Consider the following 18104-nt stretch of genomic DNA (forward strand, 5'->3'; position numbering starts at 1 on the left):
ACATTTGATGTTACATCAACTTGCTATTGCAACATTAATGAGAGTTGATAGTTGAGTGACCATAACGTAATAAATCGATATCATTAATGAATTTAATAGTACTTTCTTAAAGTTTAGTGACAAAATATAAATATACTAAAATATAAATGATGAATTTTGTAGTTTGCCCCAACAATAATATTGAAACCCAAGGTTGTTTAAAAGCATTAAAGAACGTTGCAATCAGAATGATAAATTCTGATCTCTCGTGTTTTTCTTAAAGCTAACTACGTTGCAAATCACATAGCTAATATGCCTAATAATATAGCCCACATATGAAAGTTTTTAAAAATTTGCCGGGGGACATGATCGGAAAGTCCGTGTGACTTAATTTTTAAACCTTATACCCAATACCATCTAAACCTTATCTAATCCCAAACTCGAATCCTAATAACTATGGACACCCTGCAACGAAACCCCTCAACTCAGCAACTAAACTAAATACCCAATACCACCTTCATAATCATCTTCACTGAGAACTGCTCCCACGATGCCAATGTTATCCCTTCGAGCTTCAATGGCATGCTCTCATTGCACCTTTTAACATGGTTAGAGGACAAAGGAAAGAGAGAGTTGTTTGGGTGATATAATAGTTGACGCCATTCAATGTATATGTAAAACTTAGACAAATTCTTTAATTCTTCTACCAATGGTTCCTCCTCTGTATTAAAACAAACAAATCTCATGCACCTTCACTTCTAATACCAAACTGCAAAGCCAATAATTTTGTACTTATCAACCCTTGCCTTCCTAATATGCTTATCAATCTAAGAAAATGGGTGCATTGAACCCAGTCTCTCTCAGAATTTATTTATTTATTACTTAAATACATAAAATTATAAATTAATTCACAAAAATAATATTTAATTATTATACTGTTTACAAGTTTTAAAAACATAAAATTAATTATATACATATACAAAAAAATACAACTATTTTTGAATATTTATTTAATTTATAGTAATACATAATTTATCATATTTATCACAATTCTTCACAACCCTTCAATTTTGAAGCATTTATGTTGATTTAATTTTTTATGTATTTTAATTATTTTTCATATTATTTTTATGCCATGTATTAATTTATTACATTTTTTTTATAATCATAGGATTGTATTTACATAAAAAAAACAAATTTAATATAATCAAAATGGTGTAGTTTGTTTGATTAGCATCACCTTAATCACTAAGGATTGATTAAGTGTTTTCGTTGTCATTATTTATAATTCAAAAGAGTATCACATTAATATTAGTTAAAAGAATCTAAGAGATAGTAGAAGTGCATGGAATAAAGCTTTCCTTTTCAAAGATAATGATGTGTTTGTTTACCATTTCATGAATATATATATATATTGAAAATGATGTGCTGACAAACACAAACATACAACTCAAATGCCACAAAACAACACCATGCCTCTACATCTCAATTCCCCATCTCCTTTTCCTTCTCCACCGCTCTCTTCTCCATATCTTCTTTTCTTTGGCACCAACTTTTCTGGATGAAAAAAAGCCTCACTATTTGGTTGCTGTTGGAGCCGATTTTGAGGTATCTTATCCACACTTTTTCATTAATATTCATGTATGCTTGGAAGGGTGTTGTTCGAATCATTGCTAGAACAGACACAAAGTTTCTTCGTTATGGTGTGATGGGAAAATTTGCTATCATCCACTTGGTAAGAAAGGGTAGTTTTTGAAAATTAAAGATCATGCCAAGGGTGCTTTAGTGAATTTGCAACAAAAGTAGGATATATATTCTGTGTTTGGAAAATTGAGGAAATATGATGATGATGATATGATGATGATGATACGGTAAACGTGTCACCATTTAGAAGCTTCTAAATCATAGAATAGGACAAAAGATATGCAAATGATTTGGAGGGAGTAAATCAAGTGGCTTAGTTTTATTGGTTTGCTAGGCTGTGCAGCATTAGAAGTGACCGAATTTGATAAGATCAGAATTTCCCTTTTTATCTTTTCAATAAATTAATCCTTCAGGGTCTTATCTTAGCTTTTACTCACCAATTGAAACTTAGGAATTTGCAAAATCTAAACCCTTCATGTTTAGTTAATATATATATATGTTCCATGTTACTAAAATATTTGTAAACTAACGTATTATGATAGGATACCACTTTATCATCAATTCATCATAGACAATTTATAAGAGGGATTCACCGTTGATGCATATAAAACTTTGATTGGAGGCGACAAACAAGTGGATTAATTCGAATAGAATTATACAAGGTTCATAGGTCGGTTTTTGATGATTATGTTCATATGCAGGGTTCAGCTTCTCTAGTTATTGGCTGCAAGACAGGAGGAGAATAAGAGGCGATTATGGAGGTCATCGGTGATCTACCGAGGGAATTGTTCCTCAAAATTCTCTTACGGTTGCCGGCCGAATCTTTGATGCGATGCAAGTATGTTTGCAAATATTGGCATTCCATCATTACCAATCCTAAATTCATCCAACTTCACCTCAACTACAACTATAATAACAATGTATGCGTCCTTCTCAAGCGCTGCCTCGTCACATGTTTAGGACAGAAAGAGAACTTGTTGTCATTGGTCTGCGGGAATGGGTTTTCTTTCGTAAATTTAGATGTCGATTTGTCCTTGTATAGGAAGGAGCCATGTTTACAGCTTTTAGGTCATTGTGATGGCATTATTTGCTTATCAAACTACAGAGATTACATACTTCTTTGTAACCCTGCAACTAGGGAGTCCATGTTGCTCCCTGAGTCCCGTCTCCCTTGTTATCACTCGATCCGAAGCTTGATATCTCAAACCACCGGGTTGGGGTTCGGTTATGATGCTAAGAGCCATTGCTTCAAGGTTGTTAGGATTGTTTCGTATTCGGAGGAGCTAAGAGGGAGTAACTTACCCCATTTTTCCAGGGTTGAAGTATACTCCATGGGAACGGATTCTTGGAAAGAAATCAACGTTACTGTCCCTGCACATGTCCGATATTCCCCGTGTTTCGAGACGTACTTTAATGGAGCATTCCATTGGTATGCCATGGATGATAACGGAAATGAAGTCATCCTTTCATTCAACATGGGAAACGAGGAGTTCCAAGTAATACCAATGCCGAGTTTCATCTCCAAGCATGATCATTCAATTTGCAGTAGTCTTTTAGTGTGGAACGATTGCATTGCTCTGGTAATCTACCCGGAAAGAGGGATCGAAAAATCGTTCGATATATTTGTGATGAAGGAATATGGAGTGAAGGAATCTTGGACAAACGTATTAACGATCGGACCCCTTACAAGAGTGGAGAGACCTTTGGTATTTCGGAAAAATGATGAGATTCTCATGGAGGGATCCCATGGACAAATGATGTCTTATAACCTTAGGAACAAAGAAGTCAAGGATCTTCAGATTTATGGGATTCCAAAGTCATTTTCAACTCTTGCATACGTTAATAGCCTTGTTTCAGTCAAAGGAGGAAATCAAATGCTTGATCAAAGAGATAATACAGGTATATTTTCTTTTTGTTTTTCTGAACACTCTTCTTGTACTCATAAACATATACGCAAATTTCTGCTAATGTTCATATTATCTTGAAATCTAAACGAAAAGTTGGAGCAATATATAGCCCGAAATACTTGCATTAATTTTGTTGAAAGTACATTAAGTTCTGTCCATTGTCTTCCTAATCCTCGTTTTTTGTCTTAGATTTTGGTTGGTGAAGGTTTGGAGGACCAAACAAAGATCGTGTTGCAGGATATGGATCCATGGATAAGAGAAAGGAAACAATGCCATCAATGTACAGAAATGATCATAAATGTACAGTGCAATGGCATGCTAAATTTTGGGTTTATAAGAATCTTTGTTCTTTTTTCTTTTAAAGGTGAATCAGATGAATGGTAATGGTAATCTATTTCCGGCAGAAGAATTTAGTTATGAAATCAATGTGTATAGGATCAGAAAACAAAATACAGGAACGAAGGATAGCAAGCACAGGGAATTTAATTACAAGTTTCTGTACTAGAGATGTAAGGAGGCCAGATCTGTCGAATTCTTTTGGTAGGGCAATTAACCAGTATTAATCTCCTTCTCCTCAAGTTTTTAACAATCAGTAAGTCATCCTTATCTCTTTCCAACAATGAGAATGACAAATCAGGAAGATAAACTCTGATTTGGTATTCTCACATTAAAAAAGGATAATAATAGCGTGTAATCATAGTTTTATACACGAATTTGGAAGTATTCCTTTCCTGCCATCAGAAGGCAAACACGAGTTAATAACTCCCCACCTCTCCTAAGTTGTTGCCCATGCTCCACAATGAACTGCTGCATATGTAAGTAACTCCACCCACACTTTGTTTATCATCTCCCATTTCTTTGAGTTTCAATGGATTGCAATTGCTCTGCAACCTCCATCAATGTTCCTGGCAAGAATGCCAAATGCAACGGTTGCAACCATGTCGGCTGACACGTAAGTCGACCAAAGAAAGAATCTGATCGATATACTCCTAGAACGTTTTCGGACTGAACGAGTATTAAAGAGGCGAGCAATACTCGAATCTCCTCTCTATTCTAAAGTTCAATTATTTATTCTTAAAAGGTTTACATTATTTTAGAACGAACAAATTCTTCAATTTACAAATGAATGAAGCTTTCATACTATTTGAAATATCTTACAATAAAAATCAACTGTCTTGTTTGAAAAAATAAATTAAACTTTTTTAATATAATATTTATAATAATTTATAATAAGTGCAATGATGCAAATTTTAAATAATGAAATTAAAATTAAAATTAGAAAAATTATAGGAAATATGAAATAAGTTAAGATATAATAAAAAAACGTAAAATAATTAAAACATATGATCATGTTGTCATGAGAAATTATATCTACACGACATAGATATCAAACATATTAAAATCTACATAAAAATGAATTATTAACATGTAAAAATCTATTTAAATTTATAGTATTTTGAAGATACAAAATAGAAAACAATATGAACATGTGTTCTTTTTATAGATTGAATTAGTGCCACAAATTATGAAAAATATGAGATAAAATGATACATAATATAAACATATTTTTTTTCCTTGAATTAATACATAAATCAATACCGAAATAAATATATACAACACTGACGCACGTTGGAATATAAACTAGAATAATATAAATCTAGAATTCAAACATGGGACTAAATTAATCATATATACCTTAAAAAAAAGTTTATTGTCCAAATAGGCCTTTTTTTTAAATATAGAGAAATAAACCAATTTTGGAGAGAGTGTGGGAAAGCCGTCCAACTAGATGTGCTTTCTATATAGATGGGCACTTTCCTTTTAAATCGCATTTTTGACTTTTTTTTTAATTTAAATATTAGAAGTTTACTCTTTGAGTCTTGGGTTCAATTTTTCTCCTACTCACATTTGTATTTTTTTATTTCACATAGTTTTAAGTTTTTTTTTAACATATCAATTCATTTGGTTAATAATGATTTTATCCTTGAGTCTTAGGTTCAATTCCTCCTCTTCTGAACATATTTGTAATTTTTATTTCATATTTTTTTCAAGTTATTATTATTAATTAATTAATATATTATATTTAATCTGTTTATTTTTAATTAATATCTCTTTTATTCATAAAACTAAATAATAAATTATTTATTAATTAAAAATAAATAAAAAAAACTTCAAACAACATGAAAAAATTACCAATGTGTTTAGAAGAGGAAGAATTGAACCTGGAACTCAAAGATAAAATCATTATTATTTAACCAAAGAAGCTGATATGTTAAAAATATTAATTAAAAATAATAAAAAGTAAGAAAAAATACAAATGTGAGTGGAAGAGAAATTGAACCCATAATTTAATGACAAAACAACTAACATTTAACCGTCTAACCAAAGATATTAATTATATTAAAAAAAAGTAAAAAAAATAAAATTTAAAGAAAAAACACATCCAACTCTCTCTTTCTTCAAAACCAACCTATTTAGCCAATATTTTCCTTTTCACATGGCTAATTTAGCCCAAACGTGATTTTAGCGAGGTGTGCCGTGGCGAGAATATAACAAAACCAAAAAGGCAATGGTGCAATTGAGGCCTCTTTTTATTAGTTAAGAACAATGTTCCAACAACTTCCATTTTCCTTTTTACAAAAGCATCCCTAATAATAGGGCTTCTTTTGAATTTTAATGCACGACATTATTTTTTTTTATCAAGGATTGATTAGGTATTTATAAACTAAAAAAACAAAGGTTTCAGGCCAGCTAAGACAAGCCCAAAATATCAAACCGGGCTTCCACAGTCTAAAATGGAGACCATCAAAACATAAAGAAATAATAAAAGAACCAGAAAAATAATGAATCGTCAGAAAATAAATACACCTTGAAAAAAAGGAAACTTAATCTACCCTTATTCAATCTTCCAACGGCTGGAAACCATTAATCCTTCTCGTCGTTTCATTTCATCTGTCCCATCTGTTCCATCCGTCTGACGATAACACTGCCCAAAAGTATCTTTCTTTGCTATCTGCTTTAAGACTCTGTCTTCTTAGTTTGGATTCCTTGCCCATTGCTCTGCTGCACCAACATTGTGACGAATCGTCTCTTCATTCTCCAAGTATGCCCTCTCGCTTCTCTTTAATGCTTTCTTCGCGATATTATGGGCTCTCGTATTCTTCATTTTCTGGATATGCTTGAACTCGATCTTCTGGAAACATGATTTTTTACTTTGGATGTCTCTGATAATCGCTCCAATAACTGAATAATCGGTTGCTGTTGACTGACATTTCTTGATTACTGTTAGTGAGTCACCTAATATTTGTATTTCTTGAAAACTCATTTCGATTCCTAACTTAACTGCTTCCAACCCTGGATATGCTTTTGCTGCGAACAGAGATGCAATATTGTTATGAAGAATCGATTTCGAGGCCAAATACTTGTTTATCGTGCCCCAGACCACTAGCCCTGATGCCGATCTGAAATCTCTATTATCGAATGCAGCATCAAACTGGATTTTCATAATTGGTAAGTCCTCCACAGTTCTTTGATTATGCACCATGTTTGATAAAATCTTCTTTGCTTTAATCCCTTCATATTCTGCCATGTGGTTCTGGACTTTTTGTGCAAGGTCTTTGCCTATTGAACGTACCCTTTCATGCAAAAGCTGGTTTCTTGAATGCCAAAGTAACCGTAAGGCATAACAAAAGTATCTGCACTGTTCGTTTGTTCCTTGTTTGAAAATTTCGGTAAGCTATTCCCAAAAATTTTGATGCGTGATATTTGTGATCCAAGATAGATTTAATAACTGCCAGACTTCGGTGCTTATAGGACATTGCCTGAAGATGTGATGACAATCTTCTTCCCCATAACCACAACAAGGACAACTAGAATTTGTCACTAATCTTCTATATCTGAGATTGCCCAAAATAGGAATGTAATTCTAGGAGATGCGCCAGATTATGATTGTAATCTTAGATGGTAGCTGTAGGTTCCATAGCTTTCCAAAAAATTCCTTAATTTTGGTTTGTAATAGATAATTACTAGGATCTAGATTAGCATTTTGTAATAGTTTGTAGGCACTACGAACTAAATATTCACTAGTCGGTTTGCCCCTCCAGACTTGAAAGTCCTCGAGATCTGATTCCGATAATGGGATTTGTAAAATTATGCGAGCAACATCCGGGTGAAAGGTATTTCTAATCAGCTCTGCCCTTCATTTCCTATTCACATTATCAATAAGATCCAATACTAACTCTAACTGCATATTGTCTGAACTATTGTGCCTTTCTAATGATTCAATCCCCTGGACCGAGCAATCATTCCAAATAGATACTTTATTTCCTATTCCAATTCGCCAACATAAACCTTTTTGAAAGAGACCCTTTGCTGCCCAAATGCTCTTCCAGGTAAGTGAAGATAAAGTTCCTAACTGAGCCTCTAGGGAAATTCGATTTCGGTTATTATTTTACTTTTAAGACCCTGGCTAGTAATGAATTAAGATAATTAATTAGACGCCATCCCTGTTTAGCAAGCAACGCAATATTAAATTGGCTCAAATTTTGAAAACCTAAGCCACCATTTTCTTTTAAAAAATACAGATTTTTCCAGGTGCACCAATAAATTCCCCTTTTCCCATGTCCCTTCTACCACCAATATTTTGCTATAATATTTTCGAGATCATTACATAGAGAATGAGTTAATAAAAAACAGGCCATCGTATAAGTTGGAACAATTTGAAGAATTACTTTCATAAAGACTTCTTTCCCACCTTGCAATAGAAACCTGATACTCCAGTTATCGATACGTTTTTTAAGGCGATCTTTCAAATTCTGAAAAGCTTCATTTCTTCTCTTTCCCACCATATTCGGCAGACCCAAATAGCGTTCTGGCTCGCTTGAGCTATGAACTCTCAATACATTGACTACCAGTTGCTTATCTTCCTCTAATGTGTTTTTACTGAAAAATATCGTTAATTTATCAAATTTCATATACTGACCCGAGCAAAGTCTGTATTCTTGTAAGATATTTTTGAATAAATGTGCCCCCTTCTTGTTGCTTCCCCAAATAGGATGGATACAGTCATCTGCAAATAGTAAGTGTGAGATTAGCGGACCATTCCTACTAACCTTCACTCCTTTCAAAAGCCTTTCCCTTGCTGCTAGTCGCATTAGACTCGATAAGCCCTCACCACATAAAAGAAATAGAAATGGGCTTAATGGGTCACCCTAACGAAGTCCTCTAGTCGATTGAAATTTCTCTCCTAAATGTCCATTCATGACCACTAAATAAGAAACAATGGTAATACATTGCATAATAGTCTCTATACATATAGTTGCAAAACCCATTCGTATCATTATCTGCTTTATAAAGTCCCATTCTACTCTATCATAAGCTTTACTCATATCAAGTTTCACTGTCATGAACCCTTTTTTCCCCATCCTCTTTTGCTTCACGTATTCAGAATTTCATAAGCTAACAACACATCATCAGATATTAATCTTTCTGGTACAAAAGCAATCTGTGCAATATCAATACATTTACCAATCACTTCTCGAAATCGATTCGCAATAGCCTTTGCCAAGATTTTATACAGAACATTACAAAGATTAATCGGACGAAAATGCCTCATATCAGAAGGGCTAGAATTCTTTGGGATTAGCACAATATTTGTAGAGTTAAATGAACTAACCTCCAAATCACCATTTAAAAGTTGTAGACAGCAACCAGTGACTTCATATCTAATAATGTGCTAGTATTTCTAATAAAACAGTCCTGGAAGTCCATCCTCTCCTGGAGCCTTCGTAGATCTCATCTCGAACAACGCCGCTTTGATTTCTTCCTTCGTATATTTCGCAGTTAGTTGTTTATTGTCCTCATCATGTATGCACTGGCTAATGCCTGATAACAAATGTTTATTAGGGCCTCTTGGTCCTGTCGAGAATAACTTCTGGAAATATGAACGAGCGACTCCCTTCATTTTTTGTGTAATGACCCGAATTTTACCGATACTGAAAAAGTGTAATTTTGGACCTTTGTTTATGAAAAATGGATTCGTAAATATTTATTAAAAATATTTACGAAGTAAAATGAGTGGTTAATTAGAGTTTAATTAAGTGAATTTAACTTAATTAAGAGTGATTAGGAAAAAAGATTAAGTTGAATAAAGTGTAAAAATTTAATTACAGAATTAAAGAAGATAAGGGGGACTAAATAGGCAATTAAGCCTATTCTAAAGAATGGGGCGGCAAAACATAAAAATCTTTGATTTTTATGTTGTTTAAATTATAAATATATTATTAATGTTATTATTTTATTATATTACAAATTAAATTAATTATATTATTATATTTTGAAATAAATTAAGAAACGACAAATGTATGGTGTATATGGATATGGTGACATGTGTAATATTAATATACATACAATTATAAAATACATGTATATTTACTTATCATATAAGTATATTATTAAATTATATATTAGTATTAAGTAAAAAAATATTTATATAATAAATAGATTAAAGAAAGACAAATGTAAGGATATAAATGGATACAAATGTTAAATAAATATTGGTTAGTATGAAATCGAGACAAGTTATTATGAAAATATATTTAAATTATCTGTAAGTGTTTTGTACTCCTCGGTACTGCAATTGTAATGATCCGAATTTTACCGATACTGAAAAAGTGTAATTTTGGAAAAATGATAAATTACCAATATGCCCCTAAATCTTGGTATTTCTGCAATTTAGTCAGGTAAGTTCGTATATCCTGAATGAGTATGTAAATATGACAATTTAAGTATTGTATCGTATTTTATATGATATTTTGAATTGAATATATGAAAAGGATGTTACATGAAACATGAAAATGAATACTAAATAATATAAATTACTTAATAATTATTCTGAAAATCTCGGTAATGCCTCGTATCCTATCCCGGTCTCAGGTACGGGTATGGGGTATTACATTTAATGGTATCAGAGCTATGGTTTGTCGGTTCTCGGACCAAACGTAGTATATGTGAAGTCTAAAAACACATGTCATTAAAATATGTGATAGTGTGATATCTCTCGACTCTAATGAAATTTGTTTTACTTATAGAAAGAGATGTTTTTCAACCAAGCTAATTCTGATAATGCCAAAAGTGATACTCAAGTATAAGAGTAGAAAGTTGATTATGATGAATCGGTACAAAAAAAAGCATGAATAAATGTTTTATAATACATGTCGATGATGAATATTATGTTATATGTATTATTAAAAGCAAATTATATTACTACATGAAATATTATGCTGATGACTAAATTACAAAATATATAAATGTAATATATGAAGTGCATGATAAGGATTATTAGAGAATTATGAATGAATAGTGAATTTTGAAATATATTACATGTATTGAAGATACAAAAGATATAAGTATATGAATTATTGGTATAAGGATTAAATTGTAAAGCATGTAAAAATATTATGTGAAAGGTGTAAAAGTGATATGCATGTATGAAATAATTTGCCCAAGTAGACAAGATTAGAACTACTAGGATGTTAAGGGACCTCAGCATGCTCTGTGAATATTAGCACGCCAGTGCTCTCTGATATTTAGCACATCAGTGCTCTCTGATTAGCACATTTGTGCTCTCTGATATTTAACACGTCAGTGCTCTCTGATTAGCACATTTGTGCTCTCTGATATTTAGCACGTCAGTGCTCTCTAATTAGCACATTTGTGCTCTCTGTATAACACTTCAGTGCTCTCTATTCATTAGTGCATAATAATGCACCTCTGTATAAGTCCTGTATATCCGAAGTGTTCTATCTAGTCTACTGGGCCTCTGTTAAATAAAAAGTAAACAATTTTCGTTACAAGATAAAGGATTATCCCTGAGTAAAAATGTTAGTTATGATGAAGCAGAACTCGTAAAAGTACGGATAAATGTTTTATAATACTTGAGAATAATAAATGTTATATGAGTAAATACATGAAAATTAAATTATGAGGCTTTACGATTTATACCCCTTTACTAATACAGTTATATGCAATGAAATTCATGAGATTTATATTGATTAAATTCAGAAGCGAAAAGTGAAAAGCTCAATGGTTGAACAATTGATAATGCAGTCGGAACTGAGAATGAGTTAATAAGTAAATATGGGTTCTGAATAGAGATATCAGATTTTTCTTAAACTAGTTGAGATATACAGCATCACTGTTGAAGAAAGAAGTTATTTATGGGAAAATCGATTTATTTAAATATGGTATTTACAGAATAGTTAACTGAAAATTTCTTCGGAATTAGTTTTTTTTAGTGAAGTAAATGATGTGAAATTATTGATGACTATACTAGTCAATAGATTGGTGAATAAATTGCAAAAATATTTGAATATAGCCGTTATAACTAGGTATATTATAGTAAATTTTTGGGATCTGATATGGGTATAGTGTACAGATGATTTCTGACTAAACATTTTGGATTGAAGATGATGGTTATTTGCAATTTAGAAATAAAAGCTGAACAGAAGGATTCAGAACTTATACAAGAGAATTTGCATGAAATTATAATAGTACTATGTCTATGCATTCTGGAAGAATAAGGTATATAGTGATTTGAGAACTGGGAAAAGAAAAGCAATACTTTGAATTTGCATATAAATGTTTATATCGGGTACAGATGTCTTCAGAACTGTTACAGCCAGTGATGATACCATAATGGAAATGGGATAGAATCTCTATGGTTTTGGACTGGAATTATCTCTGTCCGTGAAAAAGAAAGATGATATTTGAACAATCGTCGAAGATAAGGCAAAGTCTGTATAATTTATTTCGATATGAATAAAATTCTTACTTAATAATTATCTGAAATATGGGTTTCTGAGATCGTCAGATTCATGGTATAGTAATTTTTATTATTTCTGATTGAAATACATGGTTTATATTCTGATTCTAGAACAAGTACAAGAAGTTCGGGATATATAATAATAGTTTACAGTATTGTATGAAATTCTGTATGATTGTAAATGTAGAATTTCATAGTATTTGATTTAATATTGTGAGAAAATGAATATGCAAAGTTGTTTGATTTATGAAACCGAAGAAAATTAAAAGTGATCAGATTAGATTGAAATAGACTAAAAGCAGTTTTAACAGATGGAAATCATGTATATCGAGTATTTTGCCAGTGATGAGGTATTTCTTAAGTTGCATGTTGGAAGAAAATTTTGAGATCTAATTGGAAAAGAGAGGTTGAGTTCTCATTCTGTTTGGGTATCTGAAATTATAGAAAGAATTCAGATAGTAATGAATTGATTGGTTTCACTTCCGAAGCTACAGAAAATTTGTGATGCTCAGAAAATATAGGTCAAATCTCTTATATGTTAGCTTGACAAGGGATATTGAAATTTAAATTGATTCATTGTATAAAGAAAAAGAACCGATCGAGATACTAGCTTGAGAAGTGAAGTCATAGTATTAAGGAAGTAACATGGGAACCGAAAGAAACAGTGAGATGAGATTACTGAATCCCCACCTCTTTTAGGCAAATTTCGAGGACGAAATTTATTAAAAGGGGGAAGAATTGTAATGACCCGAATTTTACCGATACTAAAAAAGTGTAATTTTGGATCTCTATTTATGAAAAATGGATTCGTAAATATTAATTAAAAATATTTACGAAGTAAAATGAGTGGTTAATTAGAGTTTAATTAAGTGAATTTAACTTAATTAAGAGTGATTAGGAAAAAAGATTAAGTTGAATGAAGTGTAAAAGTTTAATTACAGAATTAAAGAAGATAAGGGGGACTAAATAGGCAATTAAGCCTATTCTAAAGAATGAGGCGGCAAAACATAAAAATCTTTGATTTTTGTGTTGTTTAAATTATAAATATATTATTAATGTTATTATTTTATTATATTATAAATTAAATTAATTATATTATTATATTTTGAAATAAATTAAGAAAAGACAAATGTATGATGTATATGGATATGGTGACATGTGTAATTGTAAATTACATGTATATTTACTTATCATATAAGTATATTATTAAATTATATATTAGTATTAAGTAAAAAAATTTTATATAATAAATAGATTAAAGAAAGACAAATGTAAGGATATAAATGGATACAAATGTTAAATAAATATTGGTTATTTAGTAGATTTTTATTGTTATTATATTATATATATAAAACAAATGGAATAAAAAAAAGAAGATAGAAAAGAACAGAATGAAACGAAACAGAGAGCAGGGGAGAAAAAAGAAAGAAAGAAAAGAAAGAAAGGGGGAAAAGGGAAAATTGAAGGTTTGAAGCTTTAAGCTTTAATAGGTAAGTCAATCAAGTCATTTTTACTTAATTTTGATGTTTTAGAAGTTTCAGAACAAAGTTTTGATGAAATTAAGTTGATATTTTGAAAGTTATTAGATTTCTAGATATTATCCATGTTAAATAAAATGATGAATTAAGGGCTAAATTGATAGAAATTCAAGTTAGAAATGATATAAGGATTGAATTGTAAAGTGATTCACAAGTTTTATGCTTTAAGGACTAAATTGAAAGAATTTCAAAATTATGGTTTTATGATGAAAAATAGAAAATTATGTCTAAGTTTGGTTAAAGATTGAGTAGAAGTAAAGTATGAATTAAGATAGAAAAGCAAGTGAATTTAGTTAGGATTAAATTGAAATTAAAAGTAGAAAATCAACATTTTGCACTAAGACTATTTTAGACAGCAGCAGTAGTCTAAGTTTGAAAAATCACCAAAACTTGTAGAAATTGAATTAGAGGATAAATAAAATACAGAATTAAATCTTATTAAGTCTAGTTTCTTATAGAAGAAACGGTATAAACAATTGAATTGTAAATTATGAGATATAATGAATTTTGTGAGACAATGTTAGAATGAATTCGGGTTCCCCTGTTCTGACTTTTGAAAATCACCAAAAAATGGATAAAAATAATTAGAGGCTTATAGTTATATGTTTAGAATTCCTAATGTGTCTATTTTCAGGAGTAATCAACGGTAATATTATCCAAGTTTTTTACTGTGAGATGATTAATTTTTAGTGAAGAAGGGTTGAAACCGTCAGACAGTAGAACAGGGGTAACTTTAAAGAATAAACTGTACTTATTGGCTAAACAAAAAATTCTGAAAATTTTATGGTAAGAAGATATATGAGACTAGTTTCAGGAAAAATTAGCGGATCTTAATTTGGAGTTTTATAGCTCCAGATATAAATAATTTAGTGACTATGATATAGATGGATAGCTTGAATATCCATAAAAGTAAATAATAAAAATTATAGATAATGTTACTTACAAGTGTATTATATACATTAAGGATGTGGAATGGAGAGGAGGAGGAGGAACATATATATGAATATTCAGTTAGTATGGCTAATTTGCATGTTTTAAGCTCATGGACTAAATTGAATAAAAGTAAAATTTTAGGGGGCAATTTTGTAAAAATGTCAAAAATGACTAAATTGAAGGGAATGAATTGTTTTATTATCTAAATTAATAAATTGAATGAAATTATCAATTTAAGATTGGGTGAAATTTGGAAAAATGGTAAATTACCAATATGCCCCTAAATCTTGGTATTTCTGCAATTTAGTCAGGTAAGTTCGTATATCCTGAATGAGTATGTAAATATGACAATTTAAGTATTGTATCGTATTTTATATGATATTTTGAATTGAATATATGAAAAGGATGTTACATGAAACATGAAAATGAATACTAAATAATATAAATTACTTAATAATTATTTTGAAAATCTCGGTAATGCCTCGTATCCTATCCCGGTCTCAGGTACGGGTATGGGGTATTACATTTTGTAATGCCTCTGTTTCCCTGCCATCTTCATTTAGTAACTTATGAACGAGATTTTTTCTTCTTACGTTGTGTTGCATGACTGTGAAAAAAGGCTATTTTTTATCTCCAAATTTCAGCCAGTTCAGTCGAGCCCTCTGTTTCCAGTAGTGTTCATCCTTTTCAATCTCGAAGTTTAAATGTATTTTTATGTCGATCAACTCAGCCAAATTATTATCATCTCTATCGACTTCATATAGTTTTGATAACTTAGCCGTAAGGACCTACTTCCTCTTCTTTCGATTCCTATGGATTTGTCAAGCCCATTTTTCCAAACCCTTCTTCAAGTTTTCTAAATTTTGCATCAAGTCCCCTAAAGACATCTCCCAAATTCTATTAACTTCATTAAGGAAAGATTCCTCCAACGACCACTAGGCTTCAAATTTAAAAGTTCTATTCTTCAAGGGTCCCCTTTCGATACTTGTATTGATTAAGAGAGGACAATTGTCTGAAAAAGAATGCACTAAATGTTACACTTTCACCTCCGAAAACATGGATACCAATCTAGCATTAGCCACTCCTCTGTCCGACCTTTCATGTATATTCGTCTCCGAAAGATTGCCCCTTTCCCATATGAACCATCTGCCAGAATATCTTACATTAATAAGTTAGCATTCCTCCAGAGTTCTGCGAAATTTTAGCATTCCTCCAGAGTTCTGCGAAATAAATCCATTCTTCTTTCATCCCTAGGAAACCCTCTTTGTAACACCCCAAACCCGGCCCAGACATTATGACCGGATCCGACATGCCACATCGAAGCGTTCAAAACATTTTATATTGTTGATCCAGAAAAACTTACTTAGTGTTTTAAAAGATAATTTCATTATAGGTTAAAGTGAATGGAAGCTGTGCACCAGGTAGGAAACCGGAAAAGAGGTGGTGAGTCCATCGGATTGCTTAAGTACCAAGCTCCATTCGGATCCAATCCTAGACATGCATACCGCCATTGCCACACCTTAACGTCATGGATATTTCTAGGAAACCGATTTTGATTAAGTCATTTTTAGGAAAAGTGATTAATTTTGGAAAATACTTTCATTGCGGAAGCTTTGCTTGTTGTCGTATTATTTTGAAATCAATTGTTGTTTTTGAAAACGCGCCCTAAAGCTATCCAATTTCAACAGTTAAAATAAGTAATACCTATCTTAGTAACACATATTAAAACCATCAAAAATAATTAAGCGGCCTTATTACATTTAAAAACCCAAACCTCAACGTAAATAATAGGATGTCCAGTTTACCAAAAGAAAACCAAACTTTCAGAACGGGTGGCCATTCCGAATTCCCTCACAGCTCCAAGCCCACTATGGTTGGGGATTTCCTGCGTGGATGAAAATAAAAGGGGTGAGTTTGGGGAAACTCAGTGTGTAAGGAAAACCCATTCAAAGCCCAAGTCAGCTCAAGCCCATTGGGCTTAAGCCCATTCAGGTAACAGTGGTACTGGGCCAGAGCCCTTTTCAGATTACAATAAACTGGGCCTTAGCCCCTTATTCAGATAACAGTATGGCCCATAGGCCCATTTCAAAATACATGCAACATCAGTAAACATATGCAAGCCCATTTGGGTAACAGTGGTACTGGGCCAGAGCCCTTTTCAGATTACAATAAACTGAGCCTTAGCCCCTTATTCAGATAACAGTATGGCCCATAGGCCCATTTCAAAATACATGCAACATCAGTAAACATATGCAAGCCCATTTGGGTAACAGTGGTACTGGGCCAGAACCCTTTTCAGATTACAATAAACTGGGCCTTAGCCCCTTATTCAGATAACAGTATGGCCCATAAGCCCATTTCAAAATACATGCAACATCAGTAAACATATGCAAGCCCATTTGGGGAGACTACTCAACCCACCAACCACTACACTCCACCCGTACCAGCCATACACTCCATGTGGAGAATAGCTCAACCCACCCAACCCAACATTCCACAGTTGCAGCCTTGCTGCTCAGTTAACAGTAAATTGAGGCAAAGCCTCCAGTACGTGGACAAGCCACTTTCAGTACTTCCTCCTTCAATATCCCAATCCCATGCATCAGGTAATAACAACATGGCATGCAGTAAATAACAACAATCAAACATGCATTTAGGTCAATTTAACCCTAGGGGTATTTCGGTAATTTATCTACTAGGGGTAAAACTGTAAATTTTCCACTTTTAAAGGTATTTCAGTAATTTATCTATTTTAGGGTTTTTCATGCATATTCCTACTTTTCACGTACTAACAGAATCACGTACCGAGGGTTCTTACCGAATTGGGCCCGTTGGCCCATCATTCCAATTTTGGCCCATTAAGCCCAAAAATATCGAGGGCATAGAAATCATGCACTTTGCAGTCTAAATTTTGCAGCTTACCAAAAATATTAATCGATTTACCTCACGAGCATTCGCACACTCGCAAATCTACAAAATACCGGTTTTCGGTATTTCGGCTTTTCGACTTTTGCCGATCCAGACTAAGAAAGAGGGTGTTAGTTACACACCTTTTTGCGACGATATGCTGACGAGATCCACACACGAACTGCCTACAATTGGATTACTAACACGTTAATCTAACTATTCAAATACGAACTACGTATTAACCCCTTACAATATTCGGCCAACCACACCTACAGATCATAGTAAGCTTATAAGAAATCAATAGCAACTCATTAACAAATTTTTGTCAATGTTTACCACATAATCATAATTTCACTGCAAGCTGTCTTCCTAAGC

General features: G+C 32.3%; 1 protein-coding gene and 1 long non-coding RNA gene across 3 annotated transcripts; both read left to right on the top strand.

Moving 5' to 3' along the window:
- The first annotated feature begins 1327 nt into the window (after nucleotides 1-1327).
- LOC107944641 (F-box protein CPR1) lies at nucleotides 1328-3887 on the top strand. 2 transcript variants are annotated; one of them, XM_041114313.1, is made up of 3 exons: nucleotides 1328-1714; nucleotides 2325-3522; nucleotides 3720-3887. In XM_041114313.1, exons 2-3 carry the CDS (start codon nucleotides 2379-2381, stop codon nucleotides 3731-3733), a joined length of 1158 nt encoding a protein of 385 aa, XP_040970247.1. In that variant the 5' UTR covers nucleotides 1328-1714; nucleotides 2325-2378; the 3' UTR covers nucleotides 3734-3887. The 2 variants fall into 2 exon arrangements, with proteins under 2 accessions (XP_040970247.1, XP_040970248.1); XM_041114314.1 differs by having other exon boundaries at nucleotides 1328-1587.
- Nucleotides 3888-6298: 2411 nt separating this feature from the next.
- LOC107944642 (uncharacterized) lies at nucleotides 6299-7773 on the top strand. The gene is made up of 4 exons (XR_001696285.2): nucleotides 6299-6633; nucleotides 6910-7040; nucleotides 7144-7261; nucleotides 7344-7773. It is a non-coding gene; the product is annotated as an uncharacterized lncRNA (long non-coding RNA).
- Nucleotides 7774-18104: the final 10331 nt, after the last annotated feature.

The sequence above is a fragment of the Gossypium hirsutum genome, chromosome A05 (assembly GCF_007990345.1).
Source record: "Gossypium hirsutum isolate 1008001.06 chromosome A05, Gossypium_hirsutum_v2.1, whole genome shotgun sequence".
In the NCBI taxonomy this organism is placed as follows: Eukaryota; Viridiplantae; Streptophyta; class Magnoliopsida; order Malvales; family Malvaceae; genus Gossypium; species Gossypium hirsutum.

Coding starts and splice junctions, on each gene's coding strand:
- LOC107944641 (XM_041114313.1), top strand. CDS start 2,379: ATGGAGGTCATCGGTGATCTACCGAGGGAATTGTTCCTCAAAATTCTC.